Consider the following 24,069-nt stretch of genomic DNA (forward strand, 5'->3'; position numbering starts at 1 on the left):
CAAACAATCGTTTTTTCTCTTTCTTCTGTAGCCCGCTTGAATTCTCTCACTCTCTTTCTCCCTGTCTGGCGCTATGCTAATTAACATTACTGGGAACGTGAATTGCAAAAAGGAGACTGGGATTACTTAGATAAGAATCAACGAACACAAAGCGGCTAAAAGAAAGTCATTTAAATTCTAATAATGCAAAACTGTTAGAACATTCTCACTGATGCATTGCAACAATTTTGCTCTCTACAGTCTTCATAAATCCTATTTATTCTTTTATGGTGCACAAGCTAAGACTCTCAGAAACAGAGTTGCCTGTTGGGCTGGATGGGATTTTTTTTTTTTTGCAAGCATTTTTCTGGTCTCAGGGTGCAATAAATTGATTAAATATGTGGAATATTGCCACAGAAGCAAGAGGAAGTACCCTAGTGAAAAATAAATATACTAAAATGTATTTGAAATACATTTATTTCATCCTAAGTGTATTATAAATACATGTACATTTTTATGTACTTAATAAAAACTACCATAAAATTGCACTTTTAGCTCAATTGGAACAATTTTATAACTAATGTGTGTGGAAGTAATGCTGAAGTCCAAGTAAAGATATTCTGAAATACATTTTGTTGTGCTAAAATTGAATTATCGCAAGTGTACTTTAGTTACTCTTCAAATAAAGATATTGCAAGATAATGCAAGAACATTTAAAAAAAACAGTATTATTAAATTTATGTTAATCAATTTGAAGTATAATTTGTATGAAATAACCATATTTTAAATATATTAAAATTAAATTTAATATATTAAAAATGCAGAGAAATCATAAAGAGAGAACAAAACATAACACCTTTACAAAGTGAATTAATAGTCAAATTGTCCTGTCTTTCATAAATAATTAAACTCGTTATTTTTTGATAAATAGTACTATATGCATTATAATACTATTTATCAAAAATAGTATTTTATGCACTTTATATGTGAAATATCATCTGCTATACCATGATCTACACATGACCTCCCCTTTTTAGTCAGCTTGCATAAAAAAAATGTTAACATTAAAGCACACAACTCACAGGTACAGAAGCTAACTTTCTACCAACTTAATTTCTACACAGTAATAAGGAAATATTTCCACCTTTTTAGACTCTGCTAACTATAATAGCTGCATGCAAAATGCACACTACTTGTGAAGGTGACTCTATGTCAGAAAGGAGGAACACAAGCCAATGGCGAGTCTCTCTTTTATGACTGTTAACTGAAATGGAGCCACCGTAACATCTTAAAAACTTCAGAATAAACAAGAACTGAATGCAATTCACCCCATCGTGGATGATTTATAACAACGACCAGCCTTTCTGCCACTGTCCACTTTGTTTTTAGTGCTGGTTGAAAATTCTCCCCTTGTCACCTAGCTAACACTTAAGAATAGTCTGCAAATGTTTCTCGTTCCACTAATAGTCTGAGTGGTGGCTTGATGTCCTCAGATGTCACATGACTTTTATGTGCTGCTCATTTTCCATTGTGGATGTAAAGCAGCAGGACTACGAAGCCACAGGGAGAAAGCCTCTGCTAGGCTACATAACCCTGTCACAACCTTTTAACATCTCTGCTACTATCAAACTAAAATGAAATTGGTCTGTGTGAGATATGGACTGACTGTCCGATAGAACTACAGTGGATCGAAGAAAGACTGGGACAACTGGATGTCTTGAGGAAGACGGTTAGGATTGAGAAAGCTAGCTAAAACACAACCTAAGCAAAATTCTGAATTCTACCCTTCAAATTTATGAGTGTGCATTTGAAAAGAATTGGCCTCAACCTGCAGGATGTCCAATTAGAGTTACAGGAAGATGAGCTGATTAACGTGCCCCTATTATTTGTTATAAAAAGTTAATATTTTGGTTTTGGCAGTCCCCAGCAACAGTTTGACATGCACTCATTTTAAAAGCGACTCATTTCAATGATTCAACCGATTCTTTATTTCGAGAGACAATATACTATATGTACTTTCAGATTTAAAACTTTGCAGAGTGTTTTTTTTTTAAATCATAATTGTCAGACGTTAATCAAATATAAATAACTATATAAACTAAACTAAACAAAAACTTAGTAGAATGAACTTGTTTTAGTTCATTCTACGTCCTTACAACTGAATTTGACTTGACATTCCACATCCTGCTTGCTACCTCAGTGCAAATTTTGGAATGTAGAAAGCATTTTTATTTTAGTTTACAATAGTGCACAACCCTGCTCTCTTTTCTACTTGCCATGCATATCGTTGCCCCAAGACTGCAGAAGGAGGGCTGTCTAACACTCTCTGAAGTTGATGATCCAGGGGTGGAGAGGCCCCTCTTTTGGCCCCTGTCTCACCCCAGTGCCCTCTTCTCCAATCCCCGCCAAACTGACATCTGCCGGATGAGTCTGCACAGCTGTGTTGGAGCAGGTCACCAACCGGGCCAAAGGTCTGGTCCTGTTCTAGCCTGGTAGGAATCTCTATACAGAAACCTGCCGACATACCATAGCCAAACCAGTGGGAACTTCTGTGGAACACCCCTAATGGTAACTGCATGAAGAAGACCTGCATTCTTGCTATGAAACAGCATGTCATATTTTATTAGAACACTCGAAAAAGTCTCTGCCAACACAGCTGCTATAAATTGGCATGTATGAGCACTGGAATATCTTGTTGGGTCCCGTGCCAAACTTGGACACCTCATTGAATTAGAGCTTTTGAGTGGGTTAAATGCATTATTAAGTACCCTTTCATGTCAGTCCAATGGGAGGTCAAAGTGTTAGCTACGATGAACTGCACTTTTATGAGTAAATCTACGTAAGTACTATACCAGGCCTACTCCTTTAAAAGTTAAAAAAAAGGTCAATGGCAAAACCACACATCAAATCCCTATTTGGAGGAGGGGGTGCTTTGGAGAGGGGAAGAACTTTGACAATAGATTCTACAGAGAAATAACACTAGAATAAGCTGAGAACAACACTGAAGACCCATGGCCAATATTTACTGTGCTTAACCAGAGTCACTTTCTTAGGATGACCTTTTTGGAAAATTCAGTTTGAGTTGACCTTTGGAGATTTTCAAAGTGTTCCAGAATTAGATTATGAGAAAAACTGCATTAACAAATTATATCCATGACTCAAATACCTCAGCTTTTCACATGATATCTCTTTAGGCCTATTATGTGAGAGGGGGGAGATGTGTCCTTTTGGTTATTCGGCCTTGTTCAAGGTTTTCTTTGGGACATATCTCTTGTCATTTACATCAGTTACCATAAATACGGCAAGCACCCTCGGGGGATTCTTGTGGGCCAAGAAATGCACAATTGACCTACAAATGTGGCTCATCGGTTGCCATAACATGCTGGAACAGAAGACACTTGTGTTTGACAAGCATGTTGCTTTTCATTGACCAATTAGAGGTGTTTTTTCACACGCTTGGTCTTATGTTCATTATTATCACAGCTAATATGGATGGTAGAGTTCTAGTTGTTTAACTCGGGGCTTTCCCTTTCTTTCCCTTTCAAAATCCCCAAGACACTTTCGTGACGCTGTTTAAGTAATAATGAATGCTTTTACATACACCAGAGCTTACCAGACATAAACCTACAATCAATGCAAATCAGTCCCCTAAATACATCATGTGTGAAATATTGCGAGAAAACAAGCGTAACATAAATCTCTCAAAATTCTCCCAAGAGTGTGGAAGCAACCATTTAGACACATACATCTTTTTCCTTGAATGCTCAGAGACAGACAAAGACATATGTTAAATCAGTTGCCCCACCAATGAGTATGTTCCATAAGGACCCTTAGCATAGGTACGGATCCATGGAGGGGACGAATTGAGGATGAGAGTTTGGAGAAACATAGACCCCCTACCCCCACCTTGCCGAGTCTTTTACAAGCGCTTGATTGATTAATGTTGTTGTCAGGGAACAGAGTCCCCAGAGAGAACCAGAGGGATCCTTTCTGATATGTAGAGGGATTTACAAGTAGCGGCCAGCTTTCAAGTGCTGGGAAGCGATCGCCGGCCAAGGGAAGAGATGAGAAATCCATCAGGAATGCATTTTGTCTGTTCTTCTTTCTTCCCCTCTCTTTTTCCCCCATCCCTCTTTTTGTCTCCCACTAGCTTGGAGTGCAGCTGCTGCTATAATTCTACTGTATTTGCTTTGCGATGTTACATAAAACTACAAGGTTCACAAACTGTCAGGAAGCGTCCTGAAGACTTGGGGTGAAAGCAATAGGGCAGAGCTCCAACTGTCATCTGACCAAGAGTGATGTACTCCCGGAGGGGAGGGGAGGTCAAACAATTACTCTCCGCTGAATAAATAAATATAACAAACACCAGCAATAAACAGAGGCATCTAGATGACAAGAAAAGAAACTACTCCAACAAGAGGTTTAAAAGGCAATCAAATGCATTGAAGGTCAATTGCAATTGAGAAATCATGCAGGGGAATTACAAGTATCTGTGCAAGTAAGCGTATCCCACCTGTACACGAGCCTCAGTCAGTTTGGTCCTCTGTGCAAGCTCCTCTCTAGTGTAGATGTCGGGGTAATGTGTTCTCTCAAAGGCCTTCTCGAGCTCCTCTAGCTGCTCTGCTGTGAAGGTGGTACGGCTGCGTCTCTGTTTCCTTTTCAGGGGCAGGTCTGGCTCCGACTCCACGTCCGAGCCATCATCCGTACGGTTACCTGCGTACACAGTTTGTAAATAAGTCTTTGAGAGGCTTTGAACATCGGCACCATGTCTCGAACGATTTACAAAATGGCAAGTTATTTTTAAGAACAGAATATGTACAGCAATTGAAAATCTCAGCTGTCACCAGTGCAACGGCACATCGTGAATTTGTCAACGAAAAATGATCCTGAAAGCCGAGACCAGCTATCACGGCAATATTAATGTTTCTGTTATCTCGACGTGTCAATGGAGCCCTAGATACCATTTTATTGAGTCTTATTCATATGTGAGAAGTCTTCAGACACATAATCCTGCCACTGAGCCCTGGAGAGGCCTGGGGGACGTAACTGTGAGGGTTAGGGTAATCTACACCAGACACCTTGCTCTAGCACGTCCGCCTTATTCTCTCTGTAGCGGCCTGGGGCTAGCTCCTAAGAGCAAGTGTTTGAAATAAGAATGTATGAGACTTCTGGGCCATTGAATCCCTCTCTTTGTGTTTCAAGCTAGTGTTCGAAATATATTACAACATATTTTACATTACTTTTTTTCAGGCACGCAGTCAAAGACAAGTGCAGATCGCAGTTGGCAGTTTGCATTTTAGCCAGAGGAGTATTTCCCCGGCACAAAGACGAACACTACTACGACCGAGCCAAGAGGAGTGTTTGTAAGGAGAGATATGGAGTGTGTTAAGATATATTACTGAAATACATTACCATGATAATTGATTCTAAAATTGCATCATACTTTATTTGTGAGCCACCTCTGTATATCTATTCATGGCAGCAGAAAGCTTGTGAAAGGTCCTGTCACAAAAATCACACTTTTACATTTGCTTTCTTAAAACGCATGAGTGCTAACAAGCAGCGTAGCTTGAGTCTTGCTCCAGGCCCTTTGGTCTTGCATCATCCACGGGGGAAAGACAGAAAGACGGGCTCCGAGCTCCTTCCCCCGCAACGCCACAGCTGCCACGGAGGAGACAAATCTCCTTTGAGCCATCGTGCGAGCTCTCTGCCCACTGCTGATCAGCAGGTTCCTGCACCCTGGACCACTTCACACGAGTTTTCCTGCATCTCCGTTTTCTTCTGCCAGACCAGAGCCTGATCGTCTCTCTCAAACCCCCATCTGCCATGCCTCTTCTACAGCTGATAGGCTGCCAGGAAAAGAGGTTACAAAAAGGCCTGTGGGAGTGTGCAAGTGTGTGTATATTAGTATGTGCGTGGGCGTGCGAGTATGTCCGTGCGTATTGGCGAGTGCATTCTTCTTGGTGCATGTATGAGTACTGGGTGCACTTGAAACTGACAATGAGGAAAAACAATCCCCCAGCGTAATGCAACTACCAACAACAAAAAGAACCAAATTGAGGGCACGCAAGTATGTTTGAGGATGTTTGCGTATCCATACACACATTCTGATTTTGGTGCACCAAATACATGCAATTTAAAGCATGGATTTTATATATAGAACACAACTCTGGGTGAGTAAGTATACTGGGTATTAACAAATGCAGTCTTCTTGGTGCATGTGGAAGTGCGTGGATAATGACAAAGAAGAAAAACACTTATGTATTGTTTTTAAACCAGGTACCTGCGTACTGTACAATAAATGACAAAACAAGTTATACATTCTTCTAGGTGTGTGTCAATTTTCATGGCATCAAGGAAAAGAACCAAACTCTGGCAGTGTAAGTATGATTGTGCATATTTGCATATCAGCAAATGCATTTTTCTTGTTGCTTATGGAAGTACATGGAATTTACAAAACTAACTAGGGTATTATTTGTTCACACATGAATTCTTCTTAATGCACAAGCAAGTATTTAATGCAGCTACATCAACAATAGAAGAAAAAAAACCTTCCGCAATGCAACTGCTTCAAGATGCACCAAACTGCTGCAGTCTTCAGACCAGCTCTGGAGTTTAATTAAACAAGGAATTAACGGATTATATGGAGACTATCATTACAGACCACTCGAGCAGTCTTCACAGAATGTCTTTTTGTCTCCCCAAGCTCTGGCTCAATGATTCTCAATGGATTACATGCGACCGCAGGACATGAGTCCGCATTCATTAAATCAATTCCTCCATCTTCCCCTTTTTAATAAAGATAGATTTTTTTACAACACTGCCTGGCACTCCAGCACACTAACAAAATCTTGAATATACAAAGTTGAATATGTACATATCCTGGATATCCCTTTGTTGGTTTTCATGAGGATGCGCCAGAACGATTTGTTACTAACACACCATGACAACACTTGAGACTCGCACAGTGGTCTACGGATCACTTTCCAAAGTCACCTCGGCGTCCTGAGGGGGAGGGAAAGACGTGCCGCTGTGATTTTTGTTTCATTGCACAGTTTCGCCACATGATTCATGAGGCAAGATTCTGTCAGCGTATCCTGCCCTTGTGTCTCTTTGTTTTTTTCTGTCCACACGTTTGATGCATCAAAGAATTTTCGCTTATATTTACAAACATACTGTATCCATATCAAATCCCACTGCAAGTCTTTTGTTTAGAAATATTTCATAAAACACACGTAATCAGTCGGCAAACTCAGAAACAAAACTCAGGTTGTTGTTGCCATTTCACAAGCTCAAGCTCAGCCGTCTTGCAAGCCCAAGACTGAAGGTCAACAGGCCCCCTGACAACAGCAAAGGATTATGGTAATGAAACAGATGCTGGCAGAGATAGAGCAGTGAGAGGGGCATGATACAGGCCTCGTCTCTGTCCCAAAGAGATCCACTGATTGGGATGCTAGCTTCTATCAAGGGAACAGAAGCCCCAAATGGGTTCAGATAGGTTATTGCAGACATGTAATATGCTACAAGCATGCTAATGTGAGCATGGTAAAGCTGACTAAAAGGCCAAAAGTATGCAAAACTTTAAACTGTTGTGTAGCTATTATAACTAAATTATTGCAATTGTGTGACAGTGTCAAAATTCCATTCATTGTTTAAAGAAGCGCTACATTTAACCACAGTAATCAGGGGACCAAAAAAAGAAGCCGTTAATTTGCACTTTAAACACAGTTAAGCTCAAGAAGATGTGAGGTCAATTCACAAGAACTCTTCCCTGTTTTAAAACAATAAGGTACATCCTGACTAATCCGCCTCACAATAATCGGGCTGTAATTCTATTTGAGGGTTCTGGGGATATTGATAAAGTCCTCTGCTCACTTATCAGCCAATTAAAGCCTAATTATGTTCCATTCATTCTGCGCTACAGCCTGAATGTTTTTCCTCCAGGGCCCAACGTGATCTTTAACAAAAATGTTGACTTTGTGCCGAGTATTTCATTTGCAACAAAATCAGGTGCATACAGAAGGCTCTGACAAATTTTAGATCGTATTTCATTTAAAAACCAAACCCGTATGAAGCAGAAGGCTAGAAGCAGATAAACGGTTACGAGTAGGTTCTCTGCTTCTTGGATACATGAATCACTAAAGCCAAATCTCATCCATTTAGGGCCCATTATCTGCAACAGTTAAGCCAACATACACATTTAGCTCAATTTAGCAGTTGTTTACGTTAGCTTACTTTGGCTTAAAGGGATAGTTTACTGCAAAATGAAGATTCTGTCATCATTGACGCATCCTCTTGACACTCCAAACTTGTATGACTTTCTTTCATTCAGACCCCACTGACCTTCATTGTATGGAAAAATCTATATTTTCAAAACCTTTTGTTTTGGAAATGTGACCACAAAATTCCTGGCTAGTTCTGAAATGACCTTGCATATTAATATCTCCCATTTTCAGCAGATGTAAGTGATGAACCATTTTAGATTCCCCAAAGAATATTTCAGTGATTCTTGTAAGTTCTTACAAATATGTTTTTACACTGAAAACAACATCTTCTGTCCGGGTTCTGTTGATTTTGAAGGTTCTTAATGGAATCATTGATACCAATAAAGAACTTTTATTTTTAAAGGATATTGAGAATGTTGACTAGTCTAAAAATCTTTGGTCTGAAATGAATGAGAGATGACTAACAAAAAAGTATCAAGATACTTCAGTTATTTAGTAGCATGGTTGATACCATAACTCTACCATGTTATATACCACAGTAGCTTTTAGTCTGTAAAACACATTCAAGAAACAGTAAATAATCCCAGCTAAAGACTGTCTCTTTGTCCAACCGCTCTATCTTTATCATTTTAATTATATCACCCAACAGCATCAAAAGTGATTTGCACAGCTCGTCTGAAAATAGAGTTTCGATATATCATTACCAAACCTAAAAGGATGTCAAAGATCTTTAAAAAAAAAAAAAAAAAAAGACAATTGAAAAGCACGATTGAGCCAGAATTCAAAGTGCAGCTTTTGACATCATCAGAATCCCAGGAATTAGTCAGGGATGGCGGATAATAAAAAGCCTCCATGACACAGTGAGAAGGAGGTAGAGGCGTCTCCAACCTCATCTGCTAAGATTGCCTTTGAATCAGTATTAGCTCAACATTACGGCAAAATTCAATGCAGCTTTTTTTTTTCATACCGTAACCAATGTCCTCAATATCAGCTGTACCTTGCAAACTACCCAAGACAGAGTGACAAAAACAGACAGGGCTTTTTGCAGTGCGGCATTAGCTCATAATGGCTCATTTTGAAAAGCATATTAGTTCCAGCATAATTACAATCAAGTCTTACGCTTGCTATTTTACAGGCATTCAATAGGACCAGCCTCGGAGCTGCAAATGACACCAGTTGAGTATAACTGACAACACATCTTTCAACATCTTTTTTTTTTCCTTCGGCATCTTCCTAAACCCCCCACATTCCCACAGGACAAAAATAACAGCGTCCCTGCTTAATTTTTGTTTACATATTTATTTTGTACATGCCTTTGTGAGAGTCACTAGAGCAATTATACTTTTTTGTCACTCTTGGAGGAGGAGAGGGGAATGATAATGCCGAACAGCCCCGTAATGAGCCGAGTTTTTGCCGTGCGATCTGATTTGATATCTCTGACATCCATCTGCCTCTCTTTGCTATCTCTTTGGCTCACGGCCTGAATATAAAACTCAGCGTGTTTCCTCAGGTCTGTTTAGGGATTGAACCTTTGATACTGCTGTGCCTACGGTGGGAGAGGGAGGTGGAGAATTGGGGGGGTTTACAGCAAGATCAAATAAATGACAGAAAAATTTGCATTGTTGAAGATGGAGCTGAACGTACTTTTCCGGTCCTGCCCCCACAGGGTTAAGGCAATCTGACGAAATGCTCAAATAAACAAACAAACAAACAAAAAGTCCATGAAAAGGCTAGGATTACCAATTACATATGCTTATACATACATAACTATGATGCAATATCGCATGTTGACAATAAAATGAGTATCTGGATAAAGGTTGCTCAGTAGCATCATTCCTTTCACCAAAAGCTTCTCTTAAAATATGAGTAAAATCAATGCTAGTTACCTACATTAAAAGTGCAGTGCTATGAATTATAAGTGGAAAGCAGTTCAGTTCATTTAGCCTTAATAAAACAGATGAGATGTCTTCATATTGAAATCTTTGACCTTTGATTAAAGAGCAAATAATAAGGGTTCTTCTTAAATGCTAATTACATAAGACATTTTTTCAGGGGATACATCTGAAAAGCAGGAGATGTTGTCAAAACTCTTACATTTGTTCTCCATTATATCTCATCATCGTTGTCTAGGAGAAACAATCGAAACATCAGAAAGTTATCCGTGAGTTGCTTTCCCACAGACAACATTGGAGAGAAACAATGCTCATCAAATGCATTTACATGCACTTTCAGCCTGACTAAAGCAATAAAGTCTTTGAAAATGCCTGACTGAAATCAGTCAGATAATGTGGGTCAGCTTCACCCACCATATAAACACCTACACGCCTGCCTCAAATATTTGACTACTCAAACTTTTAACATATTATATTGAATGATTAAGTTATTAAAATACTCAAAGCCACACATAGCCAGTTGATAACACACTGCAATCACTTGCTCAGCACTTTTTCATGCAGTCACAAATAAGAGCTAAAAGTAACTAATGGAAGTCAATGATTTCCTCTAGTTGAAGGGTCTCTTGTGTCTCATTGCCATTGTCAAAAGCAGTCCCGCAGAATCGTTCCTCTTTTGCTTCCCTATTCACAACATTCAGGATAAAAATCACATCCTTTAGAAATTACGAGAGCGGCAGAGAGAAAGACGGGCCCAAAGAAAACAGACAAATGGAAAAAAGTGCAAAAGGAGGGGAGGGTCTATAATCTTTGGCTCCCACAACAAACAATTAGACCTTTTTTCTTTCAAGAAAAGGTTGAAAAAAGCGGTTTAAGAGAGGGGCAGAAGAAGCAGCAAAGGCGTTGCTCTTTTATAGCTCTTGTCATGTGCGTAAAGGCACAGGGCGGCCATAGGAACACACGCCTAACGTCCAACAACAGGCTGGGCCCTGGGCCTCTTTGCGCTTTCAGCCTGCATAGACGCTGCACCTCAGGGGGCCATTAGAGCCTGAATAGGGCCCTGACAACCCCGCGTAGCTCAGTGGGGTATCGATAAATGCTGACATATTGACTCCCTATGCCCCAGCGCCAGGGGACAGGCATGCCGAAATATGAGAGCGTGAAGGACTTGAATAGCGGGATTTTATACATAAACATTGATACAAATACGCAGCGATGTTCAAAAGTCTGATCGAAACCAGTGGAGAAGCTGCCACACTTTTACATTTAGTTTTTTTTTTGCAGTTAATATTATGAGCAGCATGACAATTTTTAGTGAGTCCAATAATCATTTTAATACTCTTTTGCAAATTTACAGTATCAAATAGGAAAAGAGTGTGTCAATTATGTAAAATGAAGATTAAAGATTAAACAATCAATTTTCATTTAGAGGTTTTTTATTATTGAATTCTTGAAGTCATTGTCCAGCTTAGTTCTGCTTAAATAGTATCTGTGCAAAAAAAAGCAAACAAACTATTAAATTGTTTTGAGCCCATTAAAATGGTAAATAAATTATTGCAAATGTCAACTTATTTTAGAGGTTGATATTGAAATTGGATTTTCATTTTGATCATTTTAATCCTTGGAAGAAAAAAGCCATTTATAACTCGATACACATGCTCCATCCAAGCAGGAATATTTTGAAAAGAACTGAATTCCTGTCACCATAGGGAGTGAGAGAAATGAGAAATGGAGGATGCCTCCCTGAGCCGTTTTCTTGAGGGTCACCCTACCTACCTCTGTTTCGAGGGAGTGGGGCTTAGTTTTCTACAACCTTCCTTTTTTGCCAAAATGGGATTTCGCTTCCTGGGGTTGGTTCCCTGCTAATTAAGGTCACAGCTAAAGTAATGAAATTAAGAAGGACCACAAAGCAAAAAGGGAACCCAAGGGGTCCGTGCCAATAGTGCAGAAGCCCCTTCAGGAGGCTTGAAAGGAAAAAGCAATGCAGGAAATCAAATACTAACTCTGAGCTCTGAGAAGCGCCTGTTTATTTTATCCAGAATGTAAAAGGATGGAGTTTAGGTAGGAGACGGAATGCACTCAAGGATTGAGATATGTGCCTGAAGGACGGCTCTGGAGTCAAGGCATATAATTCTTTCATCATAAAGTGGTTATAGTACAGACAAAACTCAGTGTGAGTTCATTCTGGAGGGGGATATTGCCATACTTTTTGGGTAGTATTCAAAAAAAATGCTAATTTCTAAACCAACTGTTGGCTTATCCTTATCAAAAGATGCTATTTGTGGCTTATCAGAGTACCAGAAGGTACAAAAATGGCATGGATGACCTAGCTTGCTCTTTAAAAGGTCAGGAGATCTACTGGAGATCTGTGCTTCGTCTAAAAATAAAGGTTCCAAAATGGGTGCTTTCAGAAGCATCATAGAAGAACCATCGTCAAATGATGTTGATATTTGGTTAAATTTGATTTGCGACATCAGGTAAACAAAATGTATATTCAACGTCTAATGTCAATGGTAAATTGATAATACAGACGTCAGCTGACATTGATATTCGTAATTTTCAGGTTATGTAATCAAACTCCAACATTAAGTCACTGTCAAATTAATGTCAAATACTGGTGCCTGGTGGGAAATATAAAGAACTTTTTTCCACTATAAAAATGATAATTTCCTATGAAATTCTACAATTAATATCTTGCATGTTTAACTGCATAAAAACTTGTTTTGTGTGTTTTTTATATAAGAGAACCGTAAGAGGCTGGAAAAACAAACTGAAAAAATCTAATTTTTGTCACGTTTCTGTCTAGAACATGCTACTGAGATACTGATTTGTCAGAAACAAAGATTGAAAATTATGTGTCAAAAACAAAAATCAATCACTATCTATACAGTCGTACTTTGATACTTTTTTTATTCATTGTATACTACATGAAATTCCCAAGACATTCTTTAGGACATAGGGAGGTCTTTAATATTTCCTGTTTTCTGAGTTTACATCAGCTCGCAGTCACAGCAGCTGACCGTAAAGTCAGAGATCAGCACTCTATATTGTATCTTAAGGGTAAGGGTATTTTAAAATGAGAGTGTACATTCCCCTAGGGAGGGTCCGACAGGGGACGCCTTAAATAAACCCATTAGTTAAAAATGGAAGGCTTGGCTTTTTTCCCTTTGAAGTTACAGGGGCTGCTCACTTTCCAACGCTCACAGTCTCTCTAAGCTCACCGGTCAACGTCCACGTATTTTTTAACTTGCTGGAAAGACGAAACACATTTCTGATTTGCAACACTCAGTGAACGTGTTTATTGTCTTTCGGTACAGCCTTAAAAATGAGCGGGCCCACGTTGCATGTATGAAAATAATGAAGCGATTTGCAAAGCAGGTCAAAAGCATAAAATGGGCGATGTTATGGCCGTAAGTAGCATGGGCTAATGGTGATTTTAAAGCAGTCGAGCATGGTGTGAATGGCTCTAATTCATCAGCTCTCTGACTGGGCACACTGCTCTAAACTTAATTAGTGTTGCACATTATGTGGGGCATTTTCTCCATTGTAATAAAATTAGTGAGAATGCTTGCTGTACTTTCTAACATGCCTTGGTGTAACAGGGGATGACAATAATCCGGCAGTATCCGTGCCAGCTGCATGTCAAAAACTTTGACATCTATGGCAGGCGGGAAAAACGCAGGGGGTTGGGGTTTAGACATTTTTTAGACATTTAGCTCTATTATGATCCTGTGTTTTCTTCTAACATGGGTTGTGAAGAAAACAGAAACTCTTTTAACGCAGAGTTAGCACCCCCCCATGTTATGTCTGTCACTGAACGTGGCATGCATTTCAAGTGAATTCCTTCTGATTTATCAGTCAAGAAATCACAACGTGCCGAATGTTTTCCTAAGCAGCAGTTAAAATATAAATAGGCCACAAATATAATAGACCACACAGATCTTAGGAGACACCGGATCCAATCAAAACAAAGCCAAACAAGCCAATCTTTAAATATGCTGCTTTGTTTATAAGAGTAAAAAAATTATATGATGTTGACAGATGGAAGATGGGTGAAAAGATGTTTTAGATGTTCTAGTTTTATCTCAGTCGCTAAGGCAATTTACAAAAAACTGGAGAATCATTGATTGTAGGAATTTAATTCATAAAATGCCAGACAATGAAAAAATTACATTGCTATAAGTATATGTGGTGCATTTGACTGACGAATATGCATGCCACATATTTACAATCCCAAATGTGCAGTATGAGTAAAATGGATCACATTTTCACTGGTTCGCTGGAATTTAAATAATTTAACACATTAAAACCTGATGAAATAAGTAGCAGGTCTATGCCAATAAGCAGTGACCTTTTTAAACATTAATCTGAAACATAGAATTAAACATTAATCTTGTAGATGCAAAAAAAAGCAAAAAACATTTATATCTATTTCACCTGTGTTGGAATTATATAATATTCAGCAAGAAGCTTTTTTTCAAAGGCAGAAAATTCAATCAAAATCCTTACTTTGAACGATGTGCTTCACATAAAACCCTGGAGAAAACAAGAGACACTTTTCCTTTCTATTTGTTTTCAGAGAGCTATCCTGAGTGTGTGACAAGAAAGGAGTCTAAAACAACCAATTAAAGCAAAATTGCCTTCGCTCAAGGAAAAACATTGAGGCAAAGCCCCATGGGAACTACTATAGAGAACTGAGCACTCTTGTCCTTTCCAATGGCACGGTCAAGATCCACCAGACGAGGATAGATAGAAAGATAGATAAATGACTTTTGGAAACCTTGTTTATCTTGTCAACACAAGCACTTACATGAGAATTCAACCCTGATGTCAACTCATTCCTTTACCAATATCTCCTCCTGCCTTTGAGTAAAACCTCTGTCAAATGAAAGGAAAGACTTGCAGACATCGTCTTGACACTGACCGAGACCAATTACAACCTATGATTACAGAATTTGTCCAATCTCAAAGTTTTCAAAATGTCCTGTGCTGCAGAAAAAGGCATTAGAGTAGGGTGAGCACAGAATAGAAAGGAAAATATATGAGATCTCTTTAATATCTCAGTTGTTTAGCCTAGTCAGCAATGAGATGTGGAATTCAATGTGGAAAAGGCTAATGGAGACCTTTTCTTGTGTCTCTTCTTTCTCTGAATATTCAGTATGAACTAATTTCTTAATGAGTCAATGATACAAGTACCTGTATTCATAGCTCTCTTGCTGTAAGAGATTTAAATCGAAACAAACAATTTATTCACCCTACATGTGTCATAAATAGACATGCAACACACAGAGCGTGTTTTAAAAAAATGCTTCTTATGATTTAAGCCCAAATTGGATTGCCAATACCTATAATATCAAGAAAAACAATTTCTAAGAAAAATGAAAAAATAATAATACAAAAAAAAAACGGGTACTTGAGATCCATCATGGCTTAGCCTAGAAAACTAACACATTATTGATCTTTTCTTGGGTTTCTTTCTCTCCGCTGTTTGTTTAGAGAAGCTTCATCCCCACTAATAGCTGCCTCAAAGCATAATCTCCCTCCTCCCCTCCACAACCTCTTCATGGTCTTCTTTTCATGGCATCTCATACAGTTAAAGTTAGCCGCCTCAGTGCGGTGAAGCTCTGAGAGCCAATTGTGTTGCTAATGTTGACACCTGCCAGAGCTGAGCCGAGCGAGGGCTGTTTGTACAGCTTGATGCAGATCTCTTTAGGATGATTACAAGTACTTTATGGGCACCAATCACACACTTTACTTTTTGATAGAGATGAAAGAGAAAAGAAAAGTTGAGGAAATGGCTGTTTTGTATCTATCTATTTTACTATATATTATATAGGCAAAACAACTAAAAGGTTATAGCGAGGTACAGAAAACTTTCATTTAAACCTGTATATACTGTATATGTACACAACATAACAAAGAACATTTTCTGCCCTATTTATAAGTCTTTAATCAAATAAGCAAATTATTGACGTGTCTTTGTATACAGTATATGGTCTGATCTTCTTTCATTAAAGCACATGGTGCTCTTTGGAACATCTCAAATTATACTGGAGAACATAATTATCAGCACACACTATATGATGCAACATATATATATATATATATATATATATATATATATATATATATATATATATATATATATATATATATATATATATAAACAATTCAATTATAATTGAATGCAAAATGGATACATTTTCGGACTTGTGAACTTCACCTCATGTGTAACTTTCTTTGCAATGGCATGTTCGTTCACATACTTTTATGCACCGTGACTACAAAACATTACAATCACAAGGATTTACTAATTTTTCTAAGAATATGATCATCACGCAAGATGCAAAATTGCAATGCAGTAATATGCATAATAAAATTTAGAATTGACTAGTAGTGAAAATGCATATACGTTTTATGCATAATAATCCATAAAAAAATTATTTGAATTTATTTATGTTAAAAATTTACATTTGTGATATTAGACATCTCAAAATCAGCTCTCACTGGCTCTGAATGTGGCATTTCCATCTTAGTGTGCTGGAGTGGGGATTCACCCCCAGTCCCTACAGATGTACATTAATGCAGACAACACACTGAGCCTGTCTCTTCCAGAAGCCCTCTTCACTAAACAGGCTGCTGTCCAGCCCCATCGTGTCAGTTTGAAGTCCCCATTCAAAAGTATTCATGCATCTGCCTTCGAGGCACAATGGCCGCTAGTTTATAAACTGTCTGTCCGCGAGCCCAAAGGCTTTAGTCTACATTGTTTTCATACCCTTAATAAACTTTTTGAAGGAGTTCATCAACTGGCCTGAATAGCCTGCACACTGAATCTCCAGACAGAAAATAACAGAGTTCTTTTTTCTTCTGCTCTTTTCTTTCTTTTTTTCCTTTTTAGGAGCAGTTTCTCTGACAATGGAGAAAGAAGGCTGCTAGACTTCAGAGGAGTCTTAGGCCCAACACAAGAAAAAAAGGCAGCATTCAATTAAAAGAACAAAATGCTCCCCCCATAAAGGGGAAGGAGACAATTGATTTCTCCTCCATTCAAAAGTGAGAGGATGATCCGAGCATCACTTCATATCTTATTCCAAAAGAGAAAAACACACATTCAAATGCACACAAAGTGTGAGAATGCAAACGGGAGAGTAAATATGTTCACAATACACAAAGAGCAGACTCAAAGAGCAGAGATCATTACAAATCAACCCAGGACACTTGGATAGAGATCATTTCAAACTGCATTAGCCTATAAAAATATAAAAAGCTTGCATAAACCATCACCTGCTTCAGTCGTTCACTTTAAAGATATTACGCTTGCGGAACTGGTATTTATTTGTTCATTTTTCTAAGTGCTTCCTGTGACACCCGTTAGACAGGCAGCACAAATTTCAAAGAGGCAATAAATTTCAGTATTGGCTATAAGCCATTAATCCATTCTCATACCTTTAAAATGTGTGGAAAACTTAAAGGTCTTAAATGGATGTCTTCTCTAATGAATTTCATCCCCAATTAGAACGGATCGCCACAGTCCAAGCTGCGTCTCGCCTTTTCGCCTGTGGGGTCCGGAACGACAAAAAAAAAAAAAAAAAATCACAAACTTGCTAAATTAACAGGGCGCAAATCCATGAAATGAAATACACAAAAAAAAAAAAAAAAAATCGCCGCCTTTCGTCTTCCGACTGTATTTATTAATAATAATATTTAATATTTTCATAATATTATTACATTTAAATTAAATAGATTTTAATACACACCCACACGAATATAATAATAATTCTTATTATTGTTATACAGTGTCTGTGAAGGAAGCGCTTAATTAGATTTGACAAGTTCGGCGCGATCGTTTCGGCGTCTTGAAAGCCTGGTCAAGTAAAAAAAAAACTACAATATGTTATTTATATAAAATGAACGGATAAAAAACAATAATAAACTGTAGTGGTTACAATTAATAATACGTTTTCTCCCTTTGTTTTCGTTTGGTTAATATTTCATATGCGTATGGCTGTTGCTGTTGTTTCATTTAGACTAAATCGTAGCCTATAACGATTAGGCTACTTAATACTTAACACTAGTAATTATCTTGCAACAAATGTTCATCGATCAGGGCGATTTGAGTTTCGGATGCAGAATTTTATAAATTCGGCGTATCACTTGTTGCTGAGATGACTTTCTCAGAGGTGATTCTCAGCTCTCTAAGCTGTGCTCACTGAAGCGCAATGACCTGCCCGAGTATGAGAGGGGTTACCGGTCACTGCCATTTACCGCATCCCGGGATCCTCTATTGTTCCTTAAAAGCCACTTGAACGGGTCTCTAAAACACCGATCAACGCGACTGAAACGCTCCATTAGTTAAATCCACACGCCCGCGCTGAAAAAAAGTGCGTAAAGATTTAAGACAAATGCGTAAAGTACAACGGAAGCAAAATAATAGCAAAATAATTAATTAACAACTACTGCGCCCTTTTATGTTTTCGAATGCATGAATATAAACAGCTATATTAATGTTTGAACCCTACAAACAACCTGCCTTTCGTCGATGTGTTCATACGGTTAATAAATTGTAATCCGGCAGGCATGTCTTCAAAAATATTTGGCATAAACACCTGGGTTTCTGTCATATAAATAAGATTTTTTTACACAGCACTTAAGAATGTTGCGCACTGATTTTGGAACACAAAACTAATGTGTTTTGAAGCACAATCCGTCCGTAATGTTCGTGTGTAATCAGATGCAACAAAATAAAATATCGCAGCAAATAAAAGCACATATTTTAATGGTTCGTGTGTTCGAAATTTTGCGCTGTGTTTTGGATGCATTTTAGACCCCCTCCCCAACACACACACACACACACACAGAGTTTAATGAGGCCTGTATCACAGCTTGTGTGTGTCAAGTGTGACCCGCCCTCACAAATCAAATGGCTAAAACGGAAGCGACAATTTGCATGTCAGAATCAATTGTGTATTTAAGTCCCCATTACAAACATTAACCAGATACGAACGCACCAAATACAATATCCATTGCTCGCATGGAGAGAGAATTACGCACAAAGAACCGAGCACACATCCGCGCAGATAAATTATGTGTGATTCATGTATTACATTTGGGCTCCAAAGCCCTTGAAAAGTTGAAAAATGAAATCCTCTCTGGTTATTAGCTGAAGCAGATGATAAAACAGCGTTTATGTGCGGGGGAAAAAAAAGTCTTCTGCGCGTTAGGTTAACAGCTGGGGAGTGAAAACCGCGCTATTACAAGAATTCTCTCCGATATAAGAGAATGATATTCTCCATAACATCTGTGCGGAGATTTACACCGTCCCAGATGGCAAACCGCATTTAATGAACAGTCAAGCGGTAATATGAAGTCGCTTTGTACTGCAGTCGTCTCAAGTGTTTTTGATAAGCAAAAGACATCCACGGATCAAAGATCATAAGCTTCTCAATTTCCCTTAACTGCCTGAGCCCTCATTCACATCATCCTTACCGGGTTTGGTTATTTTTAAACATCTCTGAAACACATCAAAACTCACATCTTGACAAATTCAGGCCCCCGTCTCGAGTTCACAGGTCACCCGCGCTCTTAAAACGACATTTGAAACTAGTCTATTGTCCCCAAACGGATACCAATTAAGCATCACAGCGGAGTCAATGAAAGTCACATTAATACACAAGACGAATTGTCAGGATTTTTTTCTCATTGCTAATATGCGCTGGATCACGAATATCGTTCATTTCATCACTCAGCAAAGCTTAGAAAAGAGAATATACATACTCATATTATTATTTTACATGGTGAAAATTAGCATTGCTGTTATGATAGCAAGTAAGCGTGTAAAGAAAGAAAAAAAAAGAGAAAACGTAAAATAAAAAAAATTAAAGTAAATTGTTTTGGCAATTGGAAAAAAAAATGTCAGCATCACCAATGCTTCAATGCAAATCATGGTCAATTGCGTCTGGTTCGGTGGGCTAAATTTGATTGGTTCCAGGAATTAGAACTGCATTTATCTGGATTTTAAGCAACTAGCTCTGCAATGGCGAAACTGACGCAACCGTTATAATCACTAGCTTCAGTGTAATATTATTATGAGCTTATATCTGTTCAACTTATTATCCCTGTCAACAAAAATGGTTAATACCGGAGCATAAAGGAGAAAAACTAGGGAAAATAAATAAATAAAATACATTATACGTGACATTTCGTATATAACTGTAACTATATAGTTGTTGTTTACTGTAATGCTGATTTATGGATTAAACCCTGGACTCTATACACTAAAGAAAATCCCTCGCCAGTCAAATTCTCGAGTTGCGTTGAGACAGGGTGACGGGAGAGAAGAGGTTAATCCGTGTTTAATGCAGTGATGGTCCACACTCTGATGGTTATGTTATCTCTGCCCAACATTTGGGTCTCCCACAATTTCAGCCCAGCCAAAATAGCTGCAAGAAAGTGCAGATGGAGTCACTCTCTACGCCTGAGGAGAAAAAAATATTAATAGCTAAATAACTTCCCCTTACTTTCACTTAATCTTCCTCTGTGTGTGTGTGTGTGTGTGTGTGTGTCCCTGTAACATATTCTATTCCAGATGGATTTGTTTAAAATGTCTCCCTATGCCTCTCTTTCAGTGCGGCTTTAGGTTGGAAAGTATCTGCTTTATTTTCATATAAATGTGAAGCAAGAGAGAAAATGCCCTGCTGGTGCGCGTCTAGGGTGCCGATACTATATTATATACAATATAAAAAAAACTATAAGAAACTGCTATTCTAGAGTATTCTTCGCGTTTCATCACATGAGCAATGTTACCTTATAAAAGTATGAATTTTTGTTCCTATATACAGTAAAAACCGAGTCTGCGCATCGCTCGCATCCGTCTCGCCTACAGGTTTTCATCACTATTATCCCATAACAACACTCTTAAACCCCCTGGCTGAAGTCTGTTTGATTAGTCTGAAAAGCTCAGGTAATCCACAGATCTGCTGAAGTGTCCAGTGCTAACCTCGTAAATGGACGTGTGGTCGCGTTTTACCGATGCTCCTCCAGACAAAAAGAGCACCAGGTGAGCTGTCAGGCGCGGGGCTGGAACCCATTAAAGACTAATTAGGTTTGGCAGGTTTGTGCTAACTGTGCTGTCGCTCATCATATTTGTTTTTTATCTCCGTAACGAGGATAGCAGGTGCACAATATTATTATTATTGTAATGCCCACTAAACCAAATGTGGAAGTCATAGTTAAGGCTATTAAGGTTAGGTACACGGAGATCTTCTCAGGGTGTAGGGAGCACAGTCAAAGTTTATATCGTTTGTTTGTTTATATATATATATATATATATATATATATATATATATATATATATATATATATATATATATATATATATATATATATGAGGTATGACATTTTTAATCAACTGACATCAAATTAAAATATCGCATGTCAAAATAAGTCACCGAAAATCTGAGGACTTTTCTGGTGAACTAGATAGCAATCAGTTTAATACTTCACGTAATAAACAATTGTTGTATTTTGCATACCTTAAATAAATAAATATCATGTAAAATAAACTCCAAATCTCATGAATTTACGCCCTGGGCGAGTCACTGTGAGCCGTTTAGAGATGAAAGTGAAAAGAAATAAAGGGGCTCAGTTTAATCAGGGCTTAAAAGCTCTTCTACATTACGTTTGTGCGCGAAACCCCGGCGCGAGAGCTGCTGCGGGATCAGTGTGTTTCTTACCGGTGCCTCCGAGCTATTACACTCCTCAGCAACACAGACGCCCATTCAACACACAGCAGCTCTAATAAGTCTTAACATTATTAAATGTTATCCGGATGGTAAACTTAAAGAATCCCTTCAAAGAATTTAACAGTGGATTCGTGTGTTGTGCAGAAGATGAGACACTATAAACGACAGATTTATGGAATAATTAACCTAGAGATGACGCACTCGCAACATTCCCAACAAATGAACAACCATAACCAGTGGACAGCAACAAAAATTGCTTTTCATGCATTTGTTTATTAAGGAATATCAGTTTTGGCCTGTGTATAAATGCATATAAAATTAATTTTGGAGGCATGACATCTGAGCGCATAACTTGTGAGAATACAGGAAAAGCGCGCAACTGCAGATATTTTTTTATTTAAAACTGATTGATTAATCAATCGCAAAATATCGTTATAATTATACGCCAGTTATTTTAAAGAAACCATTTAAAGAAGTGTAAATGTAAAAGCTTTACTTTGTCTTAAACCAACTGCGCGGTTACGCGCAACTGAACCCGCACAAAAGACGCCGTTTTGCACCATGAAATGTTGAGCTTACGATTGCAAACGCTCCTTCATATTACAAAACTATCTACCAGCAGGGAGCACTGAATAATTTATCTGCCTTTCTTTTTTTACTACCCTTTGTACAAAGTTTTCCCCTCTTTTTTGGGATCTTTGAATGGGGTCAACGGTCCAGTTACTCTTTTTGCTGCCCTGCTCCAGAGCCGTTCTCTTTTGTATTTCAGTCTAAAGGTTACAAAGGCTTAAAACGAGATTGTTCATAACCACGTTTAAAAGAGGTATTATAACTGGCTATACAACTAAAATTATATATATATATATATATATATATATATATATATATATATATATATATATATATATATATATATATATATATATATATATATCGCATAATTAAAATAATACAACATGACTATTTCGAATTACATTACATTTTATAATAGTACGCTAATGTTTAATTATTTCCTTAAATATAATAGAAATGCATTATACGACCTAAAATAAAACATAAACGATTTAAATTTAGTACGAAGCCCGACCTTTAATACATTTTCGGATTGCTGGATTTTCTAATTATCACGTTCATTTCACAATATTATGAAGATAATAATAATAATTCTTAATAAATGTTGCCAAAACAAGTCACCTCCACGGGGTCCACATGTCTCGTATAATGTAGTCGCTTAAACTGACACGGTTTCTCAAATGGGTCAAACTGTCAGTTGTCGTTTAGGGGGTCGTTAAAACGCGATGGAAATGGAATGTGCCACACAAATTAATTTACCCGGCTAAATACCTGACGTCAGGGCTCACATAAATAATTGAGTAAGTACCGAACAGCTAGCAGCATGAATAATGAGAGCTATTTGTGCCGTTTTTTTTTCCAAGGGGGGCGCGCAGATTCCCCCTGGCGAGAATGAAGGACCGCAGCATCTGTCCCTTTCAAATAAATGCCTAATGAAATATCAATTGCAACAACAGCAGCAATTACAGCCCCGGTCCATCACGATCTGTCAATACAACCACTCCACACCTCAAAAACATCTTCCGTGAGAGTTAAAAATGCAGCAACTTTTTACGCACCGCGTTTCTTCGCTTCTATTCGCACAAAATGAGAAATGTAACGGCCTCTGACCTTTATCCCCGAGAATCCCATCGATGCTGTGCTTGGTTTTCTTTTCTCCGTCTTCATCTTTTTTATCACACTCGTCATCGTCATCTTTCTTGCCAAAACGAGCTCTCAAAACCCGACTAATGGAGCTAACTATAAAGAGAGATAATAATCACTGTAACGCCAAATATAACATAACAATGCACACTAAAAATGTACGCTAGAATTCAACTGCAAAACAAAAAAAATCCAAAATTAAATAAAACTAATATATATATATATATATATATATATATATATATATATATATATATATATATATATATATATATATATATATATATATATATTGAATAGATACTGCGACGAGCGTAACGTCCTCTTAATGTCAATAAGAATGAAATGGTGCTTACCGGAAGAGGCCTCACCTGAAGGAACCGTGCCCCTGTCACACACCCCGTCCTTCAGCAATTTATCCCGGATTTCCCAGCTGAACATCCCTGGATTCTCGCGTTTGTATTCCTCAATTCTCTTCTCAACGTCGGGCGTTGCAACTTGCTTTAGCGTAGAACCAAA

The 24,069-nt window shown here is 38.0% G+C and overlaps 1 protein-coding gene across 1 annotated transcript in view; it reads right to left on the minus strand.

Annotated features, from left to right (window-relative positions):
• Positions 1–24,069, minus strand: part of pax7a (paired box 7a) — a 54,265-nt gene that overhangs the window by 28,204 nt on the left and 1,992 nt on the right. The window contains 3 exon segments of the mRNA XM_043251299.1: positions 4,493–4,692; positions 23,518–23,646; positions 23,907–24,051. Of these exon segments, the coding sequence (XP_043107234.1) occupies positions 4,493–4,692; positions 23,518–23,646; positions 23,907–24,051 (474 nt within the window).

Source organism: Puntigrus tetrazona, chromosome 11 (assembly GCF_018831695.1).
Source record: "Puntigrus tetrazona isolate hp1 chromosome 11, ASM1883169v1, whole genome shotgun sequence".
Taxonomy (NCBI): Eukaryota; Metazoa; Chordata; class Actinopteri; order Cypriniformes; family Cyprinidae; genus Puntigrus; species Puntigrus tetrazona.